Below are 25,434 nucleotides of genomic sequence, written 5' to 3'. Positions count from 1 at the left end.
TCACGGGGCAAGTGACAGAGGAATGGATGAGACTGAGGCAGGAATTCCTTTAACCATAAAGTGGTATATTTACTGGGTAGTCTGTGCTGCATAACAAAGGAAACAGAATAACAGGTATCCAATCAAATTCATAATCACAAAGATCAAATCATAACAATCATTATCCCTGTGCAGAGTTGTCATCAGGAGCACATTCTTATTTTTCTTTGTGCAGTAGGACACAAGAGAGTGTGTATCGGTGAAGGCAAATTTAGAGGAAAAACGATCCCTGTCCTTGGTAGGGAGTAAGGCAGGAGGCAACTCAGGCTTGTTCCTTCTGACCATCCCCACCATGGTCATTTTTTGGGGAGCAGCTCCTGACCAAGAGCATATGAGGTGAAGAAATTGGTAAATGTTATGTTGTGCCCCTGGAGACATGCAGTCATTTCCAGGACCCCCCGCTTCCCCTGGTTCCTTTCGGGAACACCGTCAGCAGGTTTCCTAGAGTAAGCCTGCATGTTCCAGGTATAACTTGTCCTGGCTTCACATGCTGCCCATATCTTTACTCCATATTTAGACAGTTTGCTTGGCGTGTACTGTTTGAATAGGCAGCGTCCCCTAAAAGCGACCAGACACTCATCCACTGTGATGTCTGGACTTGGGTTTTAAATAATTGGCAGGCGCACCACCCACTTGTGCCAAACCTCTCTGATAGCTGCCAGCTTGTCTTGTTGACGGCGGCCTGGTCTTGTATCACGGTTGTTGAAGCGAATCACCTGTGACAACACGTGAAATGTCTGGATTGACATAGTGGCATGAATAATTGCCCGACCAGACTCTGCATCCCATAAACTGGTGGTAGATTTGTTTCTGGATCTGTATACACCAGCCAAAATCAAGAGACCCAAGTGTGCTTGGACGTTTGTCCGGTCTACCTCCTTCCAGTTGTCTTTGTAAACGCGTCTCCCCTCCAAGATGGTCATGTTTATCACTATAGTTTCGATTGACTCTGTCAGGAACCGTTCGAAGCAGGATTTTATGTCATCAACCCTGGATATGGTGTATCTCGTTGGCCCTGGGATCTACCTGATAACATTTTCAGCCAACAGCTGACCTCTCCTCTCAGGTGGTGATGAAGACCAGGACAAATTCCCATTCTTTGTCCGGAATGTAACAACAACCTCAACAGGGCCCTCTTCCTCATCACTGGATTGTTCCACATCGCTTGCCTCTTGGTCTGGATCATATTCTGTGTTGTCTTCAACTTCTGACACTTCCACCTCTAATGCATCTTCACTGTCAGTTTCCTGGCCTCTCTCCTCCTCACCAGTGTCATGATCAAAGATATGATCAAGATCCTCACATGCAGTATATCGTTTGATCATTGTGCTGCCACAGAATGAATTGTGAGCAAGGACTCAAAAAAGCTTTGTACACCAGAGCTGCGAGAATAGTTCTATATATTATTGAAACAATGTTCCGATTGTTTGTGAGAATGCCAGCAGGTGTGGTTCCCGTGCGGGAAAGATTCTATTGGGGGAAAGGTTCCAGTGGGGATTGCCATGGAAGACAAGAAGGGGAGTGAGAGTGTTCAGTGTTGTTCAGAGTGTTCAGATGCACTGTGTGGACAAAGTCATGGAAACTTATGACAATCAGATTAAATGAACTACATTTTTCAGAGAGAAAACTTGTAAATCGGTCCAATTCGACCGGAACACAACAGGAGGGTTTTAAGAGGTTTTACTCAAGAGTACAGCCATGTACTCTCAATGAGAGGCAAAGCAGGAGAGATGCAATGCACGTTTACAAGGAAACGAGACATTACAATGCACTGGGAATAGCTCACCACTCTAATGTTAGTTTAGGTAATTGTGGTGTGTTTTAAAAAATAAAATACAAATATTCAAGTTTTACTAAATGTACATCAATGTAAGTACAAAGATTTTACCATACCCCTCCCTCCCTCCACACAACACATAAACCCAAGCCCCCTAGTCCGTTCCCTACCTCTCCGCCCTACCTCAGTCCACCCACCTCGATTCCCTCCCTCCCAACCAACCACCCACCCCCAACCCCGTCCTAGCCTCCCACCCTGATCACCCCATATAGCCAACCCACCCCACATCCTCCCTCAATTTGGTCCTAGAAAACAAAAATTCGACAGTTATCACAACAAATAAACAAGCAAAGATACAGGGGGAAAAAATATACAAACAATTCAATACAGATTCAAAATACAAAAAACAGAAAGAAAGAAATGATCAGCATGGACTGGATAGCATTATATTGATGACTGGACCTATTACGTAATGACTACTGGTAACACCTACTGGGAAACCTTAAAGCATCTCATCAGAGGGAAGCCTCTGCAAGCCATTAAAGTATGATATAAATGGTTGCCATTCATGTATCATCGGAACCCCTAAGATAATACTTATTTTTCTCAAGCTTTAGCAAGAACATTACATCGTTGAGCCATCGAAAAGTAGAGGGGGGCTGAGCAGACTTCCACTGGAGAAGAATTCCACGTCAGGCTAATAAGGATGTACAAGCAACAATCTGGGCATGTTTGGGATCCATGGAGAACAAGTCTTCTGGAATACCAAAAATAGCTTTCAAGGGACATGGCTGCAGGTTCATTTCAAACACCTCAGATAAAGTTTTAAAAATAGAGTCCCAGTAATTTTGTAGTTTAGAACATTTGAATGAACATGTGACTAAGGTCACATGGTGAGACATGACATCTATCGCATTCATCATTTACATTTGAATATATTTTAGACAATCTGGATTTGGAAAAATGCACTCTATGTAAAACCTTAAATTGTATGGAACCACCAATACTCTATCAATCCCCTCATCCCACCACTCGTGTAAATTCAATACCCATTTCCCATTCCCACGCAGATTTAGTTTTGTTGTTGGAGTGTTTGTCCAATGACAAAATACACAGATAGATCTGACAAATGATTGCTTTCTGTTGAGGTAATAGAGTCAATATGCCATCCCAGGGTTGGCAAGGGGGTGAAGCAGGGAAGCCAGAAAGTTGTGAGGATACACAATGCCTAATTTGAAGGTAACGGAAAAAGTGAGATGGAGGCAAAGAATATTTAGAGGCAAGGTTGGGAAAACTAGAAATAAATAATTTTACAAATAAGTCCTGGAAGGACATAATACCTTTCCTTGTCCATTGAGAGAAAGCACAATCTATTAGGGAAGGACTTAATACCTTTCCTTGTCCAGTGACAGAAAGCATGATCTATTAGGGAAGCGGGGAATAAGTGATTCTAATCAATAGGACCCATAGTAGATGCAGAGGAGAATTTAAAATGCTGTTGAAACTGGTACCAAATCTTAAGTATGGTAAGCACTACAGGATTGCAAGTATAGCGAGAGGGGGATGTTGGGAGAGAAGAGCACAGTAAAGCAGGAAGAGAAGCAGAAAATCAAGAATGTGGCACAACGGGGTATCTGGAGCATGTAACCAGAATGGCAATTTCTGAAAGTTGGCTGCCCAGTAATAGTATAAAAAGTTGAGTAGTACCAGCCCTCCACTAAACATCACTGAAATAAAGATCTACCAAACTCTGGGTACCTTTCCTCCCCAGATAAATGTGGTAACAGTCTGATTGGTTCCCATTCCCAAAAAACACTTTGGTCAAATCAATGGGATAGATTGAAATTGATAAAGGAATTTGGGTAAACTGTTAATTTTTACAGCAGCAATCCTTCCTATAAGTGATAGTGGTAAGCTACCCCATCTCTGAAAATGTGTTTTCATTTGTGCAAGAAGGGGAGAAAAGTTTCAGAAAAAAAGAGCATGTAATGAATGAGTTACATTTACTCCAAGGTATTTGAAACCAGAGCTCCTAAGCTGAAAGGGCAAGTCTGTCTGCTGGAGCTATAGTGCTACTGGATTGACTGGGAAGCACTCACTTTTCTGGAGATTCAGCTTGTAACCAGAGAAGGAGCCAAAGTTCTCCAAAATAGAAAGGATAGAAGGTAAACAGGTTACAGGGTTATTTGCATAGTGTAACAAATCGTCTGCATTTAATGATAACCTACGTTCAACTCCTTCCCATGTTACACCTTGGAAAAAGGAGGATGAAGATAAATCTACTGAAAAGGGCTCAATGGCGACGGCAAAAAATAAAGGGGACCGTGGGCAGCCTTGGCGTGTCCCACATTCCAGGGCAAAATAATCAGAACAGGTGTCATTGGTACAGACACTGGCCTGGGGATATGTATGCAAGAGACAGATCCATGAGCTAAATTTGTCTCCAAATCCACATTTTTTTAAGAACAGAAAATAGGTTCTCCCATTCAATTCTGTTGAATGCCCTCTCTGCGTCTAGGGAGATTACGACCTGAGGGGAGTTGGAGAATTGTTTAGAATAAATTATTTTAAACAGTGTCCAGATGTTAAAAAATGAATATCTGTCCTTAATAAAGCCGGTTTCTTCCTGTGATATGAATCCTGGTAAGACTACTTCCAGACGCCTCGCTATCACCTTCACCAGCACTTTTACATCCACATTAAGGAGGCCTAGGGGCCTAAATTAAGAACAGGAAGTGGGGTCTTTCCCCTTCTTAAGGAGAAGCGCTATTGAAGCCTTTGTTATGGTAGGTGGCAACTAGCCACGTTCAAGTGATTCATTATACATAGATAAAGGTAAAGGGGCTAACTTGGTATAGAATTTCTTAAAGAACTCGTCAGGCCCATCAGGCCCCAGAGCCTTGCTGCTCTGCATTGACTTGATAGACTGAATAACTTCTTCAAGGCTGAGAGGGGGAATCAAGGTCATTTGTAGTTTCAGCCTCAACTGTGGGAGTCTCCAGTTCACCCAAAAATGTAGTCATTTTGGCAGTATCTGGTGGAAATGAAGATGTATACAGGGAGGAATAGAAAGGTGTCATTGATCCCCGTAGGGTCAGACATCAAGCTATGAGGGGAATCTTTAATTTGGGGAATCAGACGAGTAGCAGCTCTGCGTTTTAATTGGTGTGCGTTCAGACGTCTTGCCCTATCGCCATGTTCATACCAAGTGAATGCAATAGTAACCGTTCTGCGTCAGTAGTGGGCAAGAGATTGAATTCAGATTGTAAGTTCAAGCGTTGCTTATATAGCTCTGGAGATGACGTCAGATGATGGTCTAAGTCAAGGATGGCTTAAAGAGTTCTTCTAATTTAGCTTTCCGAGTTTTGTTTAAATGAGAAGAGTAATAAATAATACTCCTCTAAGATAGGCCTTAAGTGATTCCCATAATAGAGAATGAGAGGTTTAGCTTGTCTGATTTGAAAATCAGAAAATTGTCAATAGAAGTGGAGATAACGTTACAGAAGTCTACGTCAGACAGGAGAAGAGAATTGAATCTCCAACAGAGAGGAGTACGAGTTTGTCCTGATAGGACTATATAGAGGGCTTAAGGTCCATGGTCAGAAATTACAATGGGTACATTTTCAGAAGAGGTGACATTTGGAAATAACTTATGACCAATAAAGAAATAGTCAATACGAGAAAAAGAATGGTGTACATGTGAAAAGAAAAAATACTCTTTTGCCTGGGGATTCTGAAATCTGAAACACTCATTCTAAACCATCAAATCTGAGAAGGACTTTGACATAGCAGAAGGAGACATAGTTCTGGGGTTGGGGCGGTCTAAAGCCGGGCTAATAATATAATTCAGATCCCCGCCAAACATCAAAAGATGGGTGTTCAGAGAAGGGATTTTCCCCAGCAATCGTTTATCAAATTCAACATCATCAATAATGGGAGCATATACATACATTCACCAGTACTACAGGTGTGTGCCAAATGGTGCCTGTTATGATTAAATGTATCCCATTACTGTCTGACTTAACATTAGTAGTAGAGAAATGTATTATTTTACCAACCAACCAAACCAAACCCCTCTGGCTTTAGAGTTAAAGTCTGAGTGGAACACCTGACTAAACTTGGAGTTTTGTAGCCTTGAGTGATCTTTAATGTGTAAATGGGTCTATACCGCATCTGATTTTAGCTTTTTCAAATGGGAGAAGACCCTAGACCTCTTGACAAGATTGCCTTAGTATTCCAAGACGAAAACGTTATCGGATTAGGTCTTACCTATCCCCATATTACTATTATTAGCGTTGTTAGCCATCGAAAATATTGAAATGAAAAAGGTGTGAAAACAGACCAAGCATTTGCAAAGATAACAGAGAAAACTGAATAAAAAAGCAAATACAAAATAAAATAATAATAATACAAAGATAGGACCAAAAAAGTTCACTCCCCCTCCCCTCCCACCAAAACCCAAAGTCTCCAGCGAATGGAGACAGCAGGATGAAGTTTGCGCAGCTTCGGTGCATATAAACAGAAAAACATCCTATCCTAACGCGGAGAGGCCCCATAGCACCAGTAGTGAAATACACTTGAAAAGTAATTCACTAAACGATAAAGTAAAACAGATCAACCCAAACAAAGACCCCATAACAGTGAAACAGACTGTCCTGACTCGGGGACTCTTCAAATCAGTGCAAGACGTACAATGTGTCCCACAGTATGCTACCTTGTTACAAAAAAATAAAAAGGGGCCAAGTTTCTTTACATCTACGAATGATCAATAGGGCGTAATGAAGTGATGAAAAGTCCTTCAGTAGGTATCTAGACAAAGGAAAGCTCTGCTGAGTGGCAGTGGTAGCTGTAATTTCCGAGACCAGAATCGTACGGAGGTTCTGAAGATCTGTGGGGAGGGTGACCGCATGAGGCTCTGGAACAGTTGGACTGGAGTCGGCGCCATTACCATTCACGTTTGCCACCGCGGTTGAAACGTTCGTTTCAGGTCTTCTCCTCCTCATGTCATGTGCCTTCAGAATCATAAAGATAACTTACAAACTCACCAATCAAATATGATATGTAAAAAAGTGGAATGCAAAGTACAAATTTGGCAAAATGAACTAATCCATAGGAACCACATCCACGAGCTTCTTCTCCATTCACATGCTAAACCAGAAGCCTTAGTTGTGGTGTGTTGGCGTTCTATCCAATATATACTAAAATGTGGATTAGTTTAGATTTACAGATTATGTTCTGGAAAAAGTTATGCTTAAGTGAAAATATAGTGAAAAGTCAAGGAACGCTAGGCATTATTTGCCTTTCTTATTCCTGATAATGTAGTTTGACTGTGAAACAGGCCATTAAACAAGACACCTGACAGTGTGTGAACCTCCCCTGCGCTCCGCTGCCATGGCACTGTGGTAAATTTACAGCCACATAACTCACACAGTGAATCCTCAAGGTGATTCCGCCACTGTCGTGCTCCACTAACCAGAGACCAGACACAGGACCAGACACAGGTGTTTGCTATGGGAATCCGTAAACAAGATATGTGTCGGGTCTGCCTGGGGTTGATGGGGCTGCTGTGGGGCTGAGGTCTGGGACGCTGGCCCGCTGAGGTGATCCATCTCACCACCAGGAGGGGGTCACTATGATCTACTGTAGCTTTACAACAACACTGAGCAAAAGTTCCCCAGTCTCCACAAGCACCCATACAATTCCTCACAGCAGTGGAGCCCTTACCCACATCCATGTCCATCCATGTGGGGGACCATCGCCATCTCTGTGGGGAGTACAGACGATGGGAATTGGGGGACAGCTATATTACTCAAACACCACCAGAACAGCCATATTGCTTTTCACAGAAGGAAAAGTTGTTATGAGTTCTGGTCAACTCCCTAGTGCTCCTGGTGAGGCATCATGGGAGAATGAAGAGGCTGTTTGTAATCAGTGGGAGATGGGATAGAGCTGACCTGGAAATGTTTCAGTACTGAAAGGAGTGTGTTTAAAAGCTAGACTTGCATCAAAGTGAATGCATGTAAGTTAAAGTGAAGTTCACTGACTAATTGATTTATTAATGCTGTGTGTGATGGCTCTAGCGATCTAGCCTGCTTGACACAAATAGATATAACTCTGCTTCACACTCCCAAGGTTAGCCGCTGACAGGTTTATGAGGAAATAAATGCTTTTGAATGATATTTTGGCTATTGAAGTCATTGCAATTTGTGGCAGTGGCGCATGTTGTGCAAGAATATAAATCACTGAAATTTTTCCACCAATCAATAAATACAAAATAGGTGTAGAGAGATGCTGACAGAACAGCAGGACGCCTGTGTCCCTCAAATGGCACCCTATTCCCTATATAGTGCACTACTTTTGACCAGGGCTCTGGTCTAAAGTAGTGCCATACAGTATATAGGGAATAGGGTACAGGCCATTTGGGACGTAGCCTTGGACAGCTCTCTGACTGATGAATATGATTAAGAGCAGTTATTGCTGTTGGAGGAAGTGATGAATTTCATACAATGGACCTTACATTTCTACTTAACTGTTTTCCTGTTGACAGCAACCTTGAGGTGGCATCTAATTCGGAGAAATGTATCAACATAAGCAGCTTTTAAACAGCAATTAACTTTCTGAAATCGCTGTGAAATAAATCATCCACACCAAATGATAAACAGCTCATTTATTTTAAAAGGGTTTCTATGTCCTCTTTTGGGGCGTTCAAATCTTTCACACCTCTTCCCCTTCTGCTGACAGTAAGAAAGGAAATTACAATTCAACTTAGAAACTTCAAGTCTGAAGCCCAGAGACATTAGTGATGTATTAACATGACATAACACCTGTCATTGCCATTTCCACGGCAATGTCAACCACCTATACACAACAAAAGGGTATATTTTCATGGGTTTTTTACTTTGTCTTCCAGAACTCCAGCCAAAATGCCAAGAGTTGTTGTGTCAGTACGGCTGTGTCAAAATGAGAAACGTGACGTTCTGCTTCTGTGCTGACGGCTTCGAGGTGGAACAGGATGGTCGAGCCTGCAGAGGTAAGGGCCGACAGCCAACAAGGCTATTCATCTATATCAAAAGGATGGGTGGTGGATATTGACAAACTGATGACACAAAAAGAATGGTAGCTCTTTTAAGTTTGACAATACAGTAAGTCATATTTAGATCATTTTGGAATAGCTGCAAAATGGACACACATATATTGTACACTTTATGTGTGAAGGTGACACTTTTTGGGGCCGCATTAAACCAGGTTTATGTACCGGAAAGTATTCAGACTCCTTCGCTTTTTCCACATTTTGTTACGTTGCAGCCTTATTATATCATCAATCTACAGACAATACTTGTCACGCTCGTCGTAATGATTGGAGCAATACGCAGCGTGCATAGAGTTCCACATATTTTTATAATTCGAAACTGATCAAACAAAAAACAATCAAGCACAAACGAAACATGAAACTACTGGTGTGCACAAAGGCAACTTACTGTAGACAAGATCCCACAACTAACAATGGGGAAAATGGCTACCTAAATATGATCCCCAATCAGAGACAACAAAAAACAGCTGCCTCTGATTTGGAACCATATCAGGCCACCATAGAAATATAACTCACCTAGATGATCCACCCTAGGCACTATCACGCCCCGACCAACATAGTGAATAAACAGCTTTCTATGGTCAGAGTGTGACAGTACCCCTTCCCAAAGGTGCGGACTCTGACTGCAAAACCTGACTCAATAGGGGAGAGTCCGGGTGGGCATCTACCGTCGGGGGCGACTCCGGTGTGGGGCAAAGTACCCACTCCGCTCGCAGATACGTCTTCCTCCATGGCAGCTCTGGTGCAAGGATCGTCGCCGGAGGAACCAGACCGTGGATCGTCGCCGGAGGAAACGGACCGTGGAACGTCGCAGGAGGCTCTGGACTGAGAACCCCTGTTGAAGGCTATGGACTGCAGACCGTCGCTGGAGGCTCTGGATTGCCGACCGTCGCTGGAGGCCCCGGACCGCAGACCATCGCTGGAGGCTCCAGACCGCAGACCATCGCTGGAGGCTCCGGACTGTGGACTGTTGCTGGTGGTTTCGGACCACGGACCATCTCAGGAGGTTCCGGACTGAGGACCGTAGTTGGAGGTTCCGGACAGTGAAAAGTCGCCGGAAGCTCTGGACTGTGAAACTTTGCCGGAAGCTCTGGACTGGGAACTGTCGCCGGAAGCTCTGGACTTGAAACTGTCGCCGAAAGCTCTGGACTGGAAACTGTCGCCGGAAGCTCTGGACTGGGAACTGTCGCCGGAAGCTCTGGACTGGGAACTGTCGCCAGAAGCTCTGGACTGGGAACAGTCGCCGGAAGCTCTGGACTGGGAACTGTCGCCGGAAGCTCTGGACTGTGGAGGAGCACTGTAGCCCTGATGTGTGGGACCGGTACAGGTGGCACCGGGCTGATGGCACTCACCTCAGGAGGAGTGCGGGGAAGAGGCACAGGATGTACTGGACTGTGGAGGCGCACTGGAGGCCTGATGCGTGGGACTGGTACAGGTGGAACCGGGCTGATGGCACGCACCTCAGGGCGAGTGCGGGGAAGAGGCACAGGACGTACTGGACTGTGGAGGCGCACTGGAGGGAGAGTGCGAGGAGCAGGAACATGACGCACCTGACCGTGGAGGCGCACTGGAGGCCTGATGCGTGGGACCGGTACAGGTGGCCCCGGGCTGATGACACGCACCTCAGGGTGAGTGCGGGGAGAAAGAACAGGACGGACCTGACTGGGGACACGCACTTGAGGGAGAGTGTTAGGAGTTGGCACAGGACACACTGGGTTGTGAAGATGCACTGGAGACCTGGTGTGTATAGCCGGCATCAATTGTTCCGGAACTTTAACACACTTCTCAGGATGAGTACGGGGAGCTGACTCAGGTGGCACCAAACTGGCAACACGTTCCTTTATTCCAAATACATGCATCCTTCACCAACTCAACAACTCTCCCATTTCTCTCTCCTCCAAATTCTACTTCTTCTCCCATACTGGCTCTGGTTCACTTCTCGGCTCTGCCGACTGCTCCATGTGCCCCCCAAAAAATGTTCTTGGGGTTTCTGTGTCCGACCACCCCGACTTTGTCGCTGTCCCTCTTTTGCTGCTTCCGCCTGCCTCCATGGCAGGCTCTTCTCTCCTGCTATTATGTCGTCCCAAGTCCAGGATGTTCTCTCCCTAATCTCCTCCACAGACCAGGATGCCATTATCTCCCGGGCATATTGCTTGGTCCGTTGTTGGTGGGATCTTCTGTCATCAAATCAAATCAAATCAAATGTTATTTGTCACATACACATGGTTAGCAGATGTTAATGCGAGTGTAGCGAAATGCTTGTGCTTCTAGTTCCGACAATGCAGTAATAACAAGTAATCTAACTAACAATTCCAAAACTTCTGTCTTGTACACAGTGTAAGGGGATAAAGAATATGTACATAAGGATATATGAATGAGTGATGGTACAGAGCAGCATAGGCAAGATACAGTAGATGGTATCGAGTACAGTATGTACAAATGAGATGAGTATGTAAACAAAGTGGCATAGTATAGTATAAAGTGGCTAGTGATACATGTATTACATAAGGATACCGTCGATGATATAGAGTACAGTATATACGTATGCATATGAGATGAATAATGTAGGGTAAGTAACATTTATATAAGGTAGCATTGTTTAAAGTGGCTAGTGATATATTTACATAATTTCCCATCAATTCCCATTATTAAAGTGGCTGGAGTTGAGTCAGTGTCAGTGTGTTGGCAGCAGCCACTCAGTGTTAGTGGTGGCTGTTTAACAGTCTGATGGCCTTGAGATAGAAGCTGTTTTTCAGTCTCTCGGTCCCAGCTTTGATGCACCTGTACTGACCTCGCCTTCTGGATGATAGCGGGGTGAACAGGCAGTGGCTCGGGTGGTTGATGTCCTTGATGATCTTTATGGCCTTCCTGTGACATCGGGTAGTGTAGGTGTCCTGGAGGGCAGGTAGTTTGCCCCCGGTGATGCGTTGTGCAGACCTCACTACCCTCTGGAGAGCCTTACGGTTGAGGGCGGTGCAGTTGCCATACCAGGCGGTGATACAGCCCGCCAGGATGCTCTCGATTGTGCATCTGTAGAAGTTTGTGAGTGCTTTTGGTGACAAGCCGAATTTCTTCAGCCTCCTGAGGTTGAAGAGGCGCTGCTGCGCCTTCTTCACGATGCTGTCTGTGTGAGTGGACCAATTCAGTTTGTCTGTGATGTGTATGCCGAGGAACTTAAAACTTGCTACCCTCTCCACTACTGTTCCATCGATGTGGATAGGGGGGTGTTCCCTCTGCTGTTTCCTGAAGTCCACAATCATCTCCTTAGTTTTGTTGACGTTGAGTGTGAGGTTATTTTCCTGACACCACACTCCGAGGGCCCTCACCTCCTCCCTGTAGGCCATCTCATCGTTGTTGGTAATCAAGCCTACCACTGTTGTGTCGTCCGCAAACTTGATGATTGAGTTGGAGGCGTGCGTGGCCATGCAGTCGTGGGTGAACAGGGAGTACAGGAGAGGGCTCAGAACGCACCCTTGTGGGGCCCCAGTGTTGAGGATCAGCGGGGAGGAGATGTTGTTGCCTACCCTCACCACCTGGGGGCGGCCCGTCAGGAAGTCCAGTACCCAGTTGCACAGGGCGGGGTCGAGACCCAGGGTCTCGAGCTTGATGACGAGCTTGGAGGGTACTATGGTGTTGAATGCCGAGCTGTAGTCGATGAACAGCATTCTCACATAGGTATTCCTCTTGTCCAGATGGGTTAGGGCAGTGTGCAGTGTGGTTGAGATTGCATCGTCTGTGGACCTATTTGGGCGGTAAGCAAATTGGAGTGGGTCTAGGGTGACAGGTAGGGTGGAGGTGATATGGTCCTTGACTAGTCTCTCAAAGCACTTCATGATGACGGATGTGAGTGCTACGGGGCGGTAGTCGTTTAGCTCAGTTACCTTAGCTTTCTTGGGAACAGGAACAATGGTGGCCCTCTTGAAGCATGTGGGAACAGCAGACTGGTATAGGGATTGATTGAATATGTCCGTAAACACACCGGCCAGCTGGTCTGCGCATGCTCTGAGGGCGCGGCTGGGGATGCCGTCTGGGCCTGCAGCCTTGCGAGGGTTAACATGTTTAAATGTCTTACTCACCTCGGCTGCAGTGAAGGAGAGACCGCATGTTTTCGTTGCAGGCCGCGTCAGTGGCACTGTATTGTCCTCAAAGCGGGCAAAAAAGTTATTTAGTCTGCCTGGGAGCAAGACATCCTGGTCCGTGACTGGGCTGGATTTCTTCCTGTAGTCCGTGATTGACTGTAGACCGTGCCACATGCCTCTTGTGTCTGAGCCGTTGAATTGAGATTCTACTTTGTCTCTGTACTGGCGCTTAGCTTGTTTGATAGCCTTGCGGAGGGAATAGCTGCACTGTTTGTATTCGGTCATGTTACCAGACACCTTGCCCTGATTAAAAGCAGTGGTTCGCGCTTTCAGTTTCACACGAATGCTGCCATCAATCCACGGTTTCTGGTTAGGGAATGTTTTAATCGTTGCTATGGGAACGACATCTTCAACGCAAGTTCTAATGAACTCGCACACCGAATCAGCGTATTCGTCAATGTTGTTATCTGACGCAATACGAAACATCTCCCAGTCCACGTGATGGAAGCAGTCTTGGAGTGTGGAGTCAGCTTGGTCGGACCAGCGTTGGACAGACCTCAGCGTGGGAGCCTTTTGTTTTAGTTTCTGTCTGTAGGCAGGGATCAACAAAATGGAGTCGTGGTCAGCTTTTCCGAAAGGGGGGCGGGGCAGGGCCTTATATGCGTCGCGGAAGTTAGAGTAACAATGATCCAAGGTCTTTCCTCCCCTGGTTGCGCAATCGATATGCTGATAAAATTTGGGGAGTCTTGTTTTCAGATTAGCCTTGTTAAAATCCCCAGCTACAATGAATGCAGCCTCCGGATAAATTGTTTCCAGTTTGCAGAGAGTTAAATAAAGTTTGTTCAGAGCCATCGATGTGTCTGCTTGGGGGGGGATATATACGGCTGTGATTATAATCGAAGAGAATTCTCTTGGTAGATAATGCGGTCTACATTTGATTGTGAGGAATTCTAAATCAGGTGAACAGAAGGATTTGAGTTCCTGTATGTTTCTTTCATCACACCATGTCACGTTGGCCATGAGGCATACGCCCCCGCCCCTCTTCTTACCAGAAAGATGTTTTTTTCTGTCAGCGCGATGTGTGGAGAAACCCGTTGGCTGCACCGCTTCGGATAGCGTCTCTCCAGTGAGCCATGTTTCAGTGCTGTCACGCTCGTCATAATGATTGGACCAAGGCGCAGCATGCTTAGAGTTCCACACATTTTTAATAAATCGAAACTCATCAAACAAAAAGCAATAAAGCACAAACGAAGCGTGAAGCTACTGGTGTGCACAAAGGCAACTTACTGTAGACAAGATCCCACAACTAACAATGGGGGAAATGGCTACCTAAATATGATCCCCAATCAGAGACAACAAAAAACAGCTGCCTCTGATTGGGAACCATATCAGGCCAACATAGAATTATAATTCACCTAAATGACCCACCCTAGTCACTATCACGCCCCAAACAACATAGAGAATAAACAGATTTCTATGGTCAGGGCGTGACAATACCGCATAATGACAAACAGGTTTTAGAAATTTAAAAAACAAAATAACTTATTTACAAAAGTATTTATACCCTTTGCTATGAGACTCGAAATTGAGCTCAGGTGCATCCTGTTCCATTGATCATCCTTGCGATGTTTCTACAACTAGATTTGAGTCCACCTGTGGTAAATTAAATTGATTGGGCATGATTTGGAAAGGCACACACCTGTCAACACTGTCAACTGCACTGTCAACTGCAATTGACAGTGCATTTCAGAGCAAAAATCAAGCCATGAGGTCAAAGGAATTGTCCGTAGAGCTCAGAGACAGGATTGTGTCGAGGCACAGATCTGGGGAAGGGTAGAAAAACACTTCTACATCATTGAAGGTCCCCAAGAACACAGTGGCATTCTTAAATGGAAAAGGTGTGGAACCACCAAGACTCTTCCTCTTCCATTTCTAAAATCCTGTTTTTGCTTTGTCATTATGGGGTATTGTGTGTAGATTACAAAACAATGTAGTCCCTTTTAGAATAAGGCTGTAAAGTATCAAAATGTGGAAAAAGTCAAGGGGTCTGAATACTTTCCGAATGCACTGTATTTAGGTCATTTTTGAACTGCGCTTAGTTTATAACAACTACTTGTCCTCACTGTAGATCACGATGACTGCGCAGTATATGATACATGTAGCCAGACCTGTATGAACACCTTTGGATCATATAGATGTAGCTGTACAGATGGATACATCCTACAACCCAACAGAAGGTCCTGTAAAGCCAAGACCGGTAAGATGAATTATGTTTCATGGCTTTAGTATGCAGCATGTCTCTGATGGAGAGATTTTACCTCTAGAATGTGTTGTTTCATGAAGTAAACCAAGGGGTTTACATCTAATCAATATGAATTGAACTTTATATTGAAGACTCATCTGGTGAACATTTATAGCCGACCTGTAACACGACCTGAGCTATTTCATGTCTACTCGTCTTTGCTGTTCTGTGTTACTTTGCCCGTTAGGGCCACAACGTAATGTGGTGATTCAATCAGGTAACTTTACAATTGTTGCAGATAGTACAAGAGGGATGTTAAAGAGACACTTCAGGATTTTGGCAATGAAGCCCTTTATCTTTGTCCCCAGAGTCAGATGAACTCGTGGATGCCATTTTTATAGAGGTGCGCCAATGCTAACTAGCGTTAGCGGATAGCACGCTAGCACTTAAAGTAGACTTCCAGTCATTGCGCTAACGCTAGTTAGCAATTGTGTTATTGTTAGTTAGTTACTTATTTCAAAGTGCATGCAGACATAAAAATGGTATCCACGAGTTCATCTGACTCTGGGGGAGTAGATCAAGGGTTTCATTGTCAAAATCTTGAAGTGTTCCTTAAAGTTACCTTTAAGACAAAACCTTTAATGGAAAGGATTTAGCAAGAGAGGGAAGCCTGATTTATGACTAGCAGTACTTCCATTACTCAAGTACTGTGCGAGCTAAACTTTCCTTAGAGTGGTAAATCACACTCTTCATGGGTGAATAGAAGTCTAGGCCACGCACACACCCACCCACACACACACACACACACACACACACACACACACACACACACACACACACCTCCTTACATTTCCCATACTTTCAGCACCCATATGTCTCCCAGGTCAATAACAGTTGTAAAACACCCGGTGACAATCCTTTGTTTTCTTTCCTGCTGGATATACAGAAGTGGGCTACTCCTTAGAAAGAGATTTACAGTAGTTGGCTATCCCTTAGAAAGATATCAACAGTGGTGGGCTATCCCTCAGAAAGAGATCTACTGTAGTGGGCTATCCCTTAGATAGAGATCGACAGTAGTTGACTGGACATTAGCAGCAATTGTGAAAGTGGCAGTAAATTCAAAATCCCAAACTAGCTGAATGGTGGACTACTAACATTTTAACATGCTGTTTGCACTGTAGTGGTCAAAGCTATATAGACTATATATCAGAGAATTAATCAGAGATCTGTGGAAACAAATTAATGTTTACCTGATTGGTCATTAGCAGCAAGCAACCTCATTCAGATGCTCTGTTTGGACTTTTCTGCTGTTGGATTGAGTCCTGTAAGTTTCCTTTAAGAATTTATGGATGGATACTAATTTCACTCTCACTCTCTCTCTCTTTCTCTCTCTCTTTCTCTCTATCTCACTCTCTTCTCTCTCTCTCTTCAATCTCTCTCTTCTCTCTCTCTTCTCTCCTCTCCTCTCTCTCTCTCTCTCTCTCTCTCTCTCTCTCTCTCTCTCTCTCTCTTCTCTCTCGTCTCTCTCTCTCTCTCACTCTTCTCACTCTTCTCACTCTTCTCTCTGTCTCAGATCCCGGGGACAGCCCACCTGTGTTGCTGATTGCGAGTACAGAACATATCACAGTCACACACCTCAATGGTTCTTCAATACCCAACCTAAAGCGATTGGATACTAATCAGAAGATTCACACATTTGATTTCTATTACAAGGAGGAATCATTATGTTGGATCTCCTCTACAAACTCCAACGGTCAGCTTTGGTGTGCCACCATGACAAATTTAAAAGGCTTTTCACGGATGCGAAGAGTAGGGATAGGAGAGAATCTAGAGAGTAAGTTTCGTTCCAAATGATGTAGAAATATTGATCATAAGGGTTTGGATGTTGCTGCCCTAACAAGAAATGTTTGCTCTTGTCACAATGTCTTTGTTATTATGTACTTTTTTTCATTTGTTTGTAGATGTGGAACATTTTGCCATAGACTGGCTCACAAGAAACATTTACTTTGTGGATAGAGTAAGTGAAAGAATATATGTCTGCAATGAACAAGACGACACATGTGTCACAATAGTCGATCTCGATCTGCAAAACCCTGGTGGAATTGCTCTAGATTCATTGATGGGGTAAGTTGAGAAATTTAGAAATGTATCTTGTGCATGGTTTTTCAGTCTTTAAATATGCCTCAGCTTGTCATCAGCTGCTGTACTTGTACCAACACATATTTTTCTGTTTGATTTAAGGTTCATTGTAGTGGAACCATATGATAGATTTTCATTTTCTAAAAGCAGCAACAGACACCACTATATTCACTTTCAAATTCTACAGATGTTTTACATATATATATTTTTTTAAACTTTAAATCAAACTGACTCAGCTCACAACATTTGACAACTCAATTTTTGCAGATCTGTATTTGTACATGACGCTTAGCTGTACCAGCTGTCAAAACTGAGTGCCACCGTCAGCTGAAAAAGAAACTATGAGTGCGTCCTAAATGGCACTCTGTTCTCTATATAGTGCACTACTTTTGCCCAGAGCCCTATGGGCCTCAGTAAAAAAAAAAAGTGTGCTGTATAGGGAATATGATGCTGTTTGAGACAGTCTATGTTAAGGCTTAGACTTCCAAACCTGTGGTATTCCTGACTTGGATTTAAGCGGCTCCAGCACCTTAGCAGTCAGTTGCTGTCAGGAGAATGTGTTATCTTCCCGTGCCACTCACACGCAACCGAGTTGCTTTGACATCATCAAAGTGAGCAGGGTTAATATTCCAGGACCAATGTGTTCAATTATAGATGCGATATTCCTTCAGGGGAAAATGACTCCCGTCTACTCCCATGATGTCGGTCAGATGACAAAGGGAATGTAGACAGGTACTATCTAAGGATTCCATGTATTTCCAATGGATTCCACTCGAGTTAAATGTTAAAATGTTATCGTGTTGTGCTAAAATGGATTTGGATTGTAGAAATGAATGAAGCGATGTCGTCTCAGTCTGATGTGATCTGATACATTTGTTTTGCATAGACCAATTACATTTTTCAAATGAGTAATTTTAGGGTTGATACATTTTTAATAGATTAATCATACTGGGTCTCATCAAAAACAAGTGGAGGGTGAAGGTATACTCTACATGCAGTCATATTTCTGTTCTGAAGCTCAGTGTTGAAAAGAGCCTCGATGCTGAAATAAGTAATTGGTGTGGTGCATTTGGTTGACTGCATTTAGAATGGCTTTCTGATTGGTGACATTGATTTATTTAATTACGAAACACTACTTAACTGTTCGAATGAGCTTTCAAATATGGTTGAATGAAAACCATCAATTTGCAGCACAACATTGCATGTGACAAATTCTGTATGTGACTGGCGTGTGAAATAAGGAATCACAAGGAGGGGCCGTTTCTATTGTGATTCCACAGTTGATTTCTCCACAACCCCGTTTCCCTTCTGTTTATGGGACAGTGCACATTGCTCAATGTTTCAGGTTCAACGTGATAATGTTAAAGTATCGGCGTTAGCGACAAAGCTAATTCCCGGCCTACTGTACATCGATTCTCAATTGTGGTTTGATTCTGTTAAAAACAGTTTTATACCCTGGGATTCAACTTGCCTTTCAGGAAAATGTTCTTTACGGATTTGGGGAGTACAGCCAAGTTGGAACAGTGCAATATGGACGGCACTAACAGAACCAGGATAGTGGAGAACAGAATAGAGAAGCCCACGGCTGTTACTCTCGACCTGGTTAGAAAGCTGGTCTACTGGGCAGATGCTGTCCTGGACTATATCGAAGTGGTGGACTACAATGGGAGCAACCGGCACACTGTTATCCATGAAAGCTCTGTAAGTACAGCATGTGACAGTTGTTATCCTATGATCTGCCCATTTCCAATGTTCAATAAGTCTTTGTTTCAGAGAAACCATATACTACTTAATCAAAGGGCATACCAGTTGGTCTCACTTTAAGTGGTACTTCGCGAGGATTCAATAAGATAGTCCAAATAAGATAAGCTTTTGTTTGTTGAGTCGTGGAGTGGGTACTCTGCTGAGAGTGAACTTTCTTGGACCCTGCCTTTTGGGAGTGTTCACAATTTTTTTACCTTTATTTAACTAGGCAAGTCAGTTGGAAAAAAAATATTATTTTCAATGACGGCCTAGGAACAGTGGGTTAACTGCCTTGTTCAGGGGCAGAATGACAGACTTCTACCTTGTCAGCTCAGGGATTCGATCTTGCCAACCTTTGAGTTACAAGACCAACACTCTAACCACTAGGCTACCTGCCGCCCCAAACTACATAGTCCTAACCCTGGATACCTGCCAGGGGGTTGGAGTGAAGAAGCCATCGAGCTGTGTGCGCTAGAGAGTTTACATAGATACAGTGTTTACGTCCCAAATGGCATCCTATTCTGGTCAAAAGTGGTGGTCTACAGAGGGAATAGGGTTGAGAGAGACGTAACCAATGCTACTGTACATTCCTGCTGCTGCTATATCCCCTAGCCACAGCCTTTTCCAATGGATTAGAATGGAGTGGAGGAGCAGGCCCAGCTAGCACATTTGGTTCCCATTTGTTCTGGGAACAAAGCCATAAGTGAAAATGTTGCCTCTTCTGGGGAGACACGTTTTTAGGTTGCAGGAAGGTTCTGAGAATGTTTCACTATGGTTTTCTAAGTTATAGGTTATTTGACGACAATTAAGTGATGTTCTGAGAGCGTGTTTCGATTAGACTATTAATAACACTGCTAGCTTAGTTTGGGTTAACTGTTTTGAACTCAAAGCACAGATAGGACATGCAAACACATTTATTTTTTATTGTGGCACGGCATCAGTGACTTTCAAACCTATGATCTTCTGTTCTCTATCCATGGAATTATTCCACTGTGCAACCAGGATGGCACTGCTATAGCATGCCATGCTTCTTTAAAACTCATACAAAGCTGTTCATTTTATTCTATTCAAACAGACCCCATTTCAAAGGAAACAAGCACTCATTAAGATCAGGTGTGGCCAATTACACAGCTGAACACACTTAACAAGATAGAGGACAGAGAGTTTTGTTGACGCTGAGAACGGAATGCATATGTTGAATAACATGCTCAGAGCGTTCTTTGAACATTACTAATGTCTTCTTGGGGTTTTCATGGAAAGTTTTCTTACTGTTCTGAGAACATGACTTCAAATAGAATCATGAGGAAACCTGTAGAAAACATTATGCTGAAGTACTGAAATTCCCACAGAAAGAAATTGTTTCTTCACGTTCTCTGAACAATTTGAGAACATTACTTTAAATTGAACCATGGGGAAACGTTATGCTGATGTATAGGAATTCCTACCTAAGAAACATATGGTTCTCAGAATGTTATGTGCTAGCTAGGTATCCTGCACCATTCCCAGAATGTTGTTGGAATCAGTGGAGGCTGCTGAGGGGAGGACAGCTCATAATAATGTCAGGAATGGAGTGAATGGAATTCCACCTATTCCGCTCCAGCCATTACCACAAGCCTGTCCTCCCCCATTAAGGTGCCACCAACCTCCTGTGTTTGGAATATTGTATGTAAATCAACCATAGGACAACCACGCTCTCACCAAGCTCTAAGAAACATAGGATTCCCAGAGCGTTTTGTGCTAGCTGAGGGAAAAGGTGTTTACCTGGGGATTAAGTTGAGATGAAGGAAACATGTAAATGTAGCCTAGCGTTGCTCTATAGCACTGTGCTCCTCCTTCCTCTTGTCATACTGCTCTCTTTGTCTTCCAGTTGCTGCACCTCCACGGATTATCACTCTTTGAAGATTATTTGTTTGCAACTCGCACCGAGCCCTCTAAAGGAACAAAAGTGGACATTTTACAGATAAATCGGTTTAGCGCAGCAGATGTTCAAACTGTAACCACCGTGGAGAATTGCTTGGGAATACGTGTTTACCAGAAACTCACCCAACCAACAGGTAAAAAGCAAATACAGTGTTTCTTGCATGTTTAGAAGATAGCTCTGTGTGTGTGTGTGTGTGTGTGTGTGTGTGTGTGTGTGTGTGTGTGTGTGTGTGTGTGTGTGTGTGTGTGTGTGTGTGTGTGTGTGTGTGTGCGCGTGTGTGTGCGTGTGTGTGTGTGCGTGTGTGTGTGTGCGTGTGTGTGTGTGTGCGTGCGTGTGTGTGTGTGTGTGCGTGTTTGTGTGTGTGTGCGTGTGTGTGTGTCGTGTGTGTCGTGTGTCTGGTATCTACCCTCGTCTCCTATCTCTCTCTGCAGTCAGGACTACTGCGTGCGATCCCGATCCGTCTGGAAGAAAAGGAGGATGCTCTCACATGTGTCTGCTCAGTGGAAGTTACAAATCCCGATCCTGTCGCTGTGGAACAGGCTTTGTACTGGGAAGTGACAGAAAATCCTGCAAGAGTAAGTTCATATTAGGGCATATTATGTCATGTGTTGACGGTCATAGTGTCAGTCAGGGGCAAAGTAACGTCTATAATTAGTGACAGCGCCCGCGCGAACAAAACGCCTGCAACTTTGCTCCAGTGCACCCCTCTGTCAGGTCTCCTGAACATCACATTTAGTCAACCCAAACAGCATCTCATTCTCTGCCTGTCACTAATGACTGGTGAAAAAGCCAAATTCAACATTGTTTTGGTCAGCATCAACGCTTAACGTTAACTTAGTCTCAAGCGTTGCTTTGGCAAAGACTCCTTTTGGAGAAAGGGATTGATTGATTTGATAAGGTTTAATCAGCGGAACTAAATCTTGCTTTAATTTAGGTCATTGTAATTAGCTTATTATACTTGGTCTTAGGATACATTTTTTCAAATAGTTTAATTGACTGTGTTTGTTGGAAGAAAAGCTTATGTCAATTAATTATACACTGGCAGTGATCAGGGTTGAAGAAGATTAGTAGCTAGTGGTTTGTTTATGTAAACTTCATAACACTTCCTATAAGCACCCCCTTCATAATGCATTATAACCTCCCTCTGCAGAGCCTATGAATGAGGTATTCCTGTTCTACGGACGAGGGAGACCCGGTGTCATCCGAGGCCTGGACCTGAATAGCAAGTCGGAGGCTGAGCACATGGTACAGATTGACAATCTTGTAAACCCTCGGGCGATCGGCTTCCATGCAGAGACCAGCCACATCTACTTTGCCGACACAACCAGCTTTCTGATTGGCCGACAAAGACTGGATGGGACCAATCGAAAAACGATCCTTAAAGATGGTCAGTGCATTCAGATCGTTCTGTTCGTTAGGTAACAACTTCAAGTGACCTTTAGATGAGATATTCCAGTATTTACAGTCCCTGGTTCGAATCCAGGCTGAATCACATCCGGCTGTGATTGGGAGTCCCATATGGCGGCGCACAATTGGCCCAGCATCGTCCGTGTTTGGCCGGGATAGGCCGTCAAAATGTGTTCTAATCTGACTTGCCTTGTCCAAATTTTGTTTTTTAAATATAAAAAAAAGATATATAATTTGGCCCATGCTTTGGTTGAGAGTTTCCATTTCGAAGGGGTGCGAACTATTCTAGTCTCGTTAGCATATTTTCTCATAAAACTTCCCCAGAACATAATCGAGCATCTGACGCAATTACGCAAGATTTAAGTTATGGGATTATGTGAGTATAGAAGTCCTTCGTCTTCTTTACGTCCCGACTGTAGCACGTACCTGTACACCTCTGTACACAAATTAATCATAGGTTATTCATACTTTAAAAGGTCTTATTAAAGTTGTGTCCCCGAATTAGGTCGATCTCTAATACCCAAAAGCTTTCTGTGTAAGCAGCATTATTTGTGCATGGCTATTGTGTTGTGTGTGATTAATATATCTGCTACAGTAGATTCTAGAACAATGCTTTGGGGTTTCGATTCCATTAACGAGGATCTGGAGACAGTGATAGATTACGCTCCTGCAGGGATGATCAAGTAGAGGATAACAACAGCATACTCTATGCATTACATTTTTTTGACTCACATCCTGTCCTAGACCTTGATAACGTGGAGGGGATCTCAGTGGACTGGATAGGGAACAACTTGTACTGGACAAATGACGGCTACAGGAAAACAATCAACGTTGCCAGATTGGAGAAGGCTGCACAGACAAGGAGAACTCTGTTAGAAGGAGATATGTCTCACCCCAGAGCGATCGTGGTGGACCCTCTGCACAGGTGAGTGTGTCTTTTGCAGTTGACACCCTGATAAGGTCACCTTATGTAGTGACGTTTCAATAGATATTGGTTTGTACATAAGATGCTAGGACCCCATTTTTTGTACTGTTTTGAGTAAATCAACTCTCGATTCGATCCGTGATAGATCTGTGTTATAGCACGCTTGACATTTAAAGGTCATTTTCACTTGAGACGACATACGCAGCGTTTACCTGAATGCGGTCTCTGCAAATGCTGAAACTTGACAACTTGCGATTGGATTGAATCGCGGCCTAAATCTCCATCTGAGGAAAGGAGCTGAGTTTGGACACAGTTCTCAGTCAGTTAATTATAAAAATGAGCTTTAAGGTGAGATGGAGACTGAAATGCTGTGAATTGCTTCTCTGGCAAAAATGTAAGTAGTGTGTTGCTCTCTGGTATGAGAGGCTTAACATTTTCAGAGCAGACTAGCGTCTGCTGCTTTTCGGGGACTTTAGAGTGATTTGATATTCACACATTTGGTGTCATGTCTTAAAACATACATATACCCTGAGTATACCAAACATTAGGAACATCTTCTGACCTCAGAACAGCCTCAGTTCGTCGGGGCATGGACTCTACAAGGTGTTGTAAGTGTTCCACAGGGATGCTGGCCCTTGTTGACTCCAATGTTTCCCGCAGTTGTGTCAAGTTAGCTGGATGTTTTGGTTGACGATTCTTGATATACACGGGAAACTATTGAGCATGAAAAATCCAGCAGCGTTGCAGTTCTTGACACAAGCCGGTACGCATGACACCTACTACCATACCCCGTTCAAAGGCACTTACATCTTTTGTCTTGCCCATTCACCCAATAAATGGCACACATACACAATCCACGTTTCAATTGTCTCAAGGCTTTAAAATCCGTCTTTAACCTGTTTCCTCCCCTCCATCTACACTTATTGAAGCAGATTTAACAAGTGACATAAATAAGGGATCATAGCTTTCTCCTGGATTATCCTATTCAGTCTATGTCATGGAAAGAGCAGGTGTTCTTAATGTTTTGTATACTCAGTATTATTTGGGCTAAATGATCTATCTCTCTATAATAACCATCATATTGATAATTCATTTTGTCTGGTTTTCAGCTGGATGTACTGGACAGACTGGGAGGAGGATGAGGTGAACGATAGTGTTGGCAAGATAGAGAAAGCCTGGATGGATGGATCCCACCGGCAGGACTTTGTCACTTCTGACATCCTGTGGCCTAACGGACTCACTTTAGACCATGGCTCCAGTAACATGTACTGGTGCGACGCTTATTATGACCACATAGAGAGAATCTCCCTCGATGGTACCCACAGAACGGTTAGTAAATGAGTGAGTGTTCTTTTCTACTGATTAAGACGATACAATCAACAAATATGCACCGTAACATTTTGAACATGTACATTTATTTCAATATTTGTATGGTTGCAAATACATGACGTGGTCCAAAAATTTGGTTTTAACTGTGAATTATTGTCTAACGTGTTCTTTGTTTCTTTTATCCAAAGGTGGTGTATAACGGCAAAGAATTAAACCATCCCTTTGGAATTTCCCTGCACCAGAATTCAGTTTTCTGGACAGATTACATGAATGCCTCTATTTTCCAACTGGACTTGCAGTCAGGGCAGGTTGCTCTTATGAGAAGTGAGAAACCCCCTCTTTTTGGGCTATCTGTGTACGATGCTCAAAGGCAGCAAGGTAAATACACCCTCACACTGTCATTGTCAAGCACCAAAACGATTTAAATACAAGACTGGCTCACTTTTTTGTAATATAAACATAAAAGAGACGAGGGGATGTCATCATTATGTACAGTACAGCATCCCTGTGTCTCTCAACCCTCTGAAACCAATTTTTTCAGTATATCAAACCTGATGAGATGGTGAACTGAGATGACCTTTGAAGAAATGACATCACTGAAAATGGCTGAAGAACTAAACTTGGGCTTTGCTCCAGCCAGGGAGTTTGAAATGCATGACAGTTAATAAATCATAAGATTCTCTTTCAATGTTTCCCTTTTAGCATATTTTATATGCCGCAACTCAGGCCCCCAACAGTAGGGG

The 25,434-nt window shown here is 43.6% G+C and overlaps 1 protein-coding gene across 1 annotated transcript in view; it reads left to right on the top strand.

The window, feature by feature from the left end:
* lrp1ba (low density lipoprotein receptor-related protein 1Ba) overlaps positions 1-25,434 on the top strand; it is a 163,952-nt gene that overhangs the window by 21,142 nt on the left and 117,376 nt on the right. Inside the window, exons 2-12 of the mRNA XM_036952429.1 lie at positions 8,727-8,846; positions 15,114-15,242; positions 16,801-17,061; positions 17,189-17,351; positions 18,845-19,067; positions 20,977-21,163; positions 21,462-21,605; positions 22,181-22,417; positions 23,182-23,362; positions 24,472-24,691; positions 24,880-25,069. Coding sequence (XP_036808324.1) covers positions 8,727-8,846; positions 15,114-15,242; positions 16,801-17,061; positions 17,189-17,351; positions 18,845-19,067; positions 20,977-21,163; positions 21,462-21,605; positions 22,181-22,417; positions 23,182-23,362; positions 24,472-24,691; positions 24,880-25,069 — 2,055 coding nt within the window. The remainder of the gene's footprint in view (positions 1-8,726; positions 8,847-15,113; positions 15,243-16,800; positions 17,062-17,188; positions 17,352-18,844; positions 19,068-20,976; positions 21,164-21,461; positions 21,606-22,180; positions 22,418-23,181; positions 23,363-24,471; positions 24,692-24,879; positions 25,070-25,434) is intronic.

Source organism: Oncorhynchus mykiss, chromosome 18 (genome assembly GCF_013265735.2).
Source record: "Oncorhynchus mykiss isolate Arlee chromosome 18, USDA_OmykA_1.1, whole genome shotgun sequence".
NCBI classification, from domain to species: domain Eukaryota; kingdom Metazoa; phylum Chordata; class Actinopteri; order Salmoniformes; family Salmonidae; genus Oncorhynchus; species Oncorhynchus mykiss.
The sequence above is the reverse complement of the archived record's forward strand: the minus strand, read 5'-3'. Positions and strand labels throughout refer to the sequence as shown.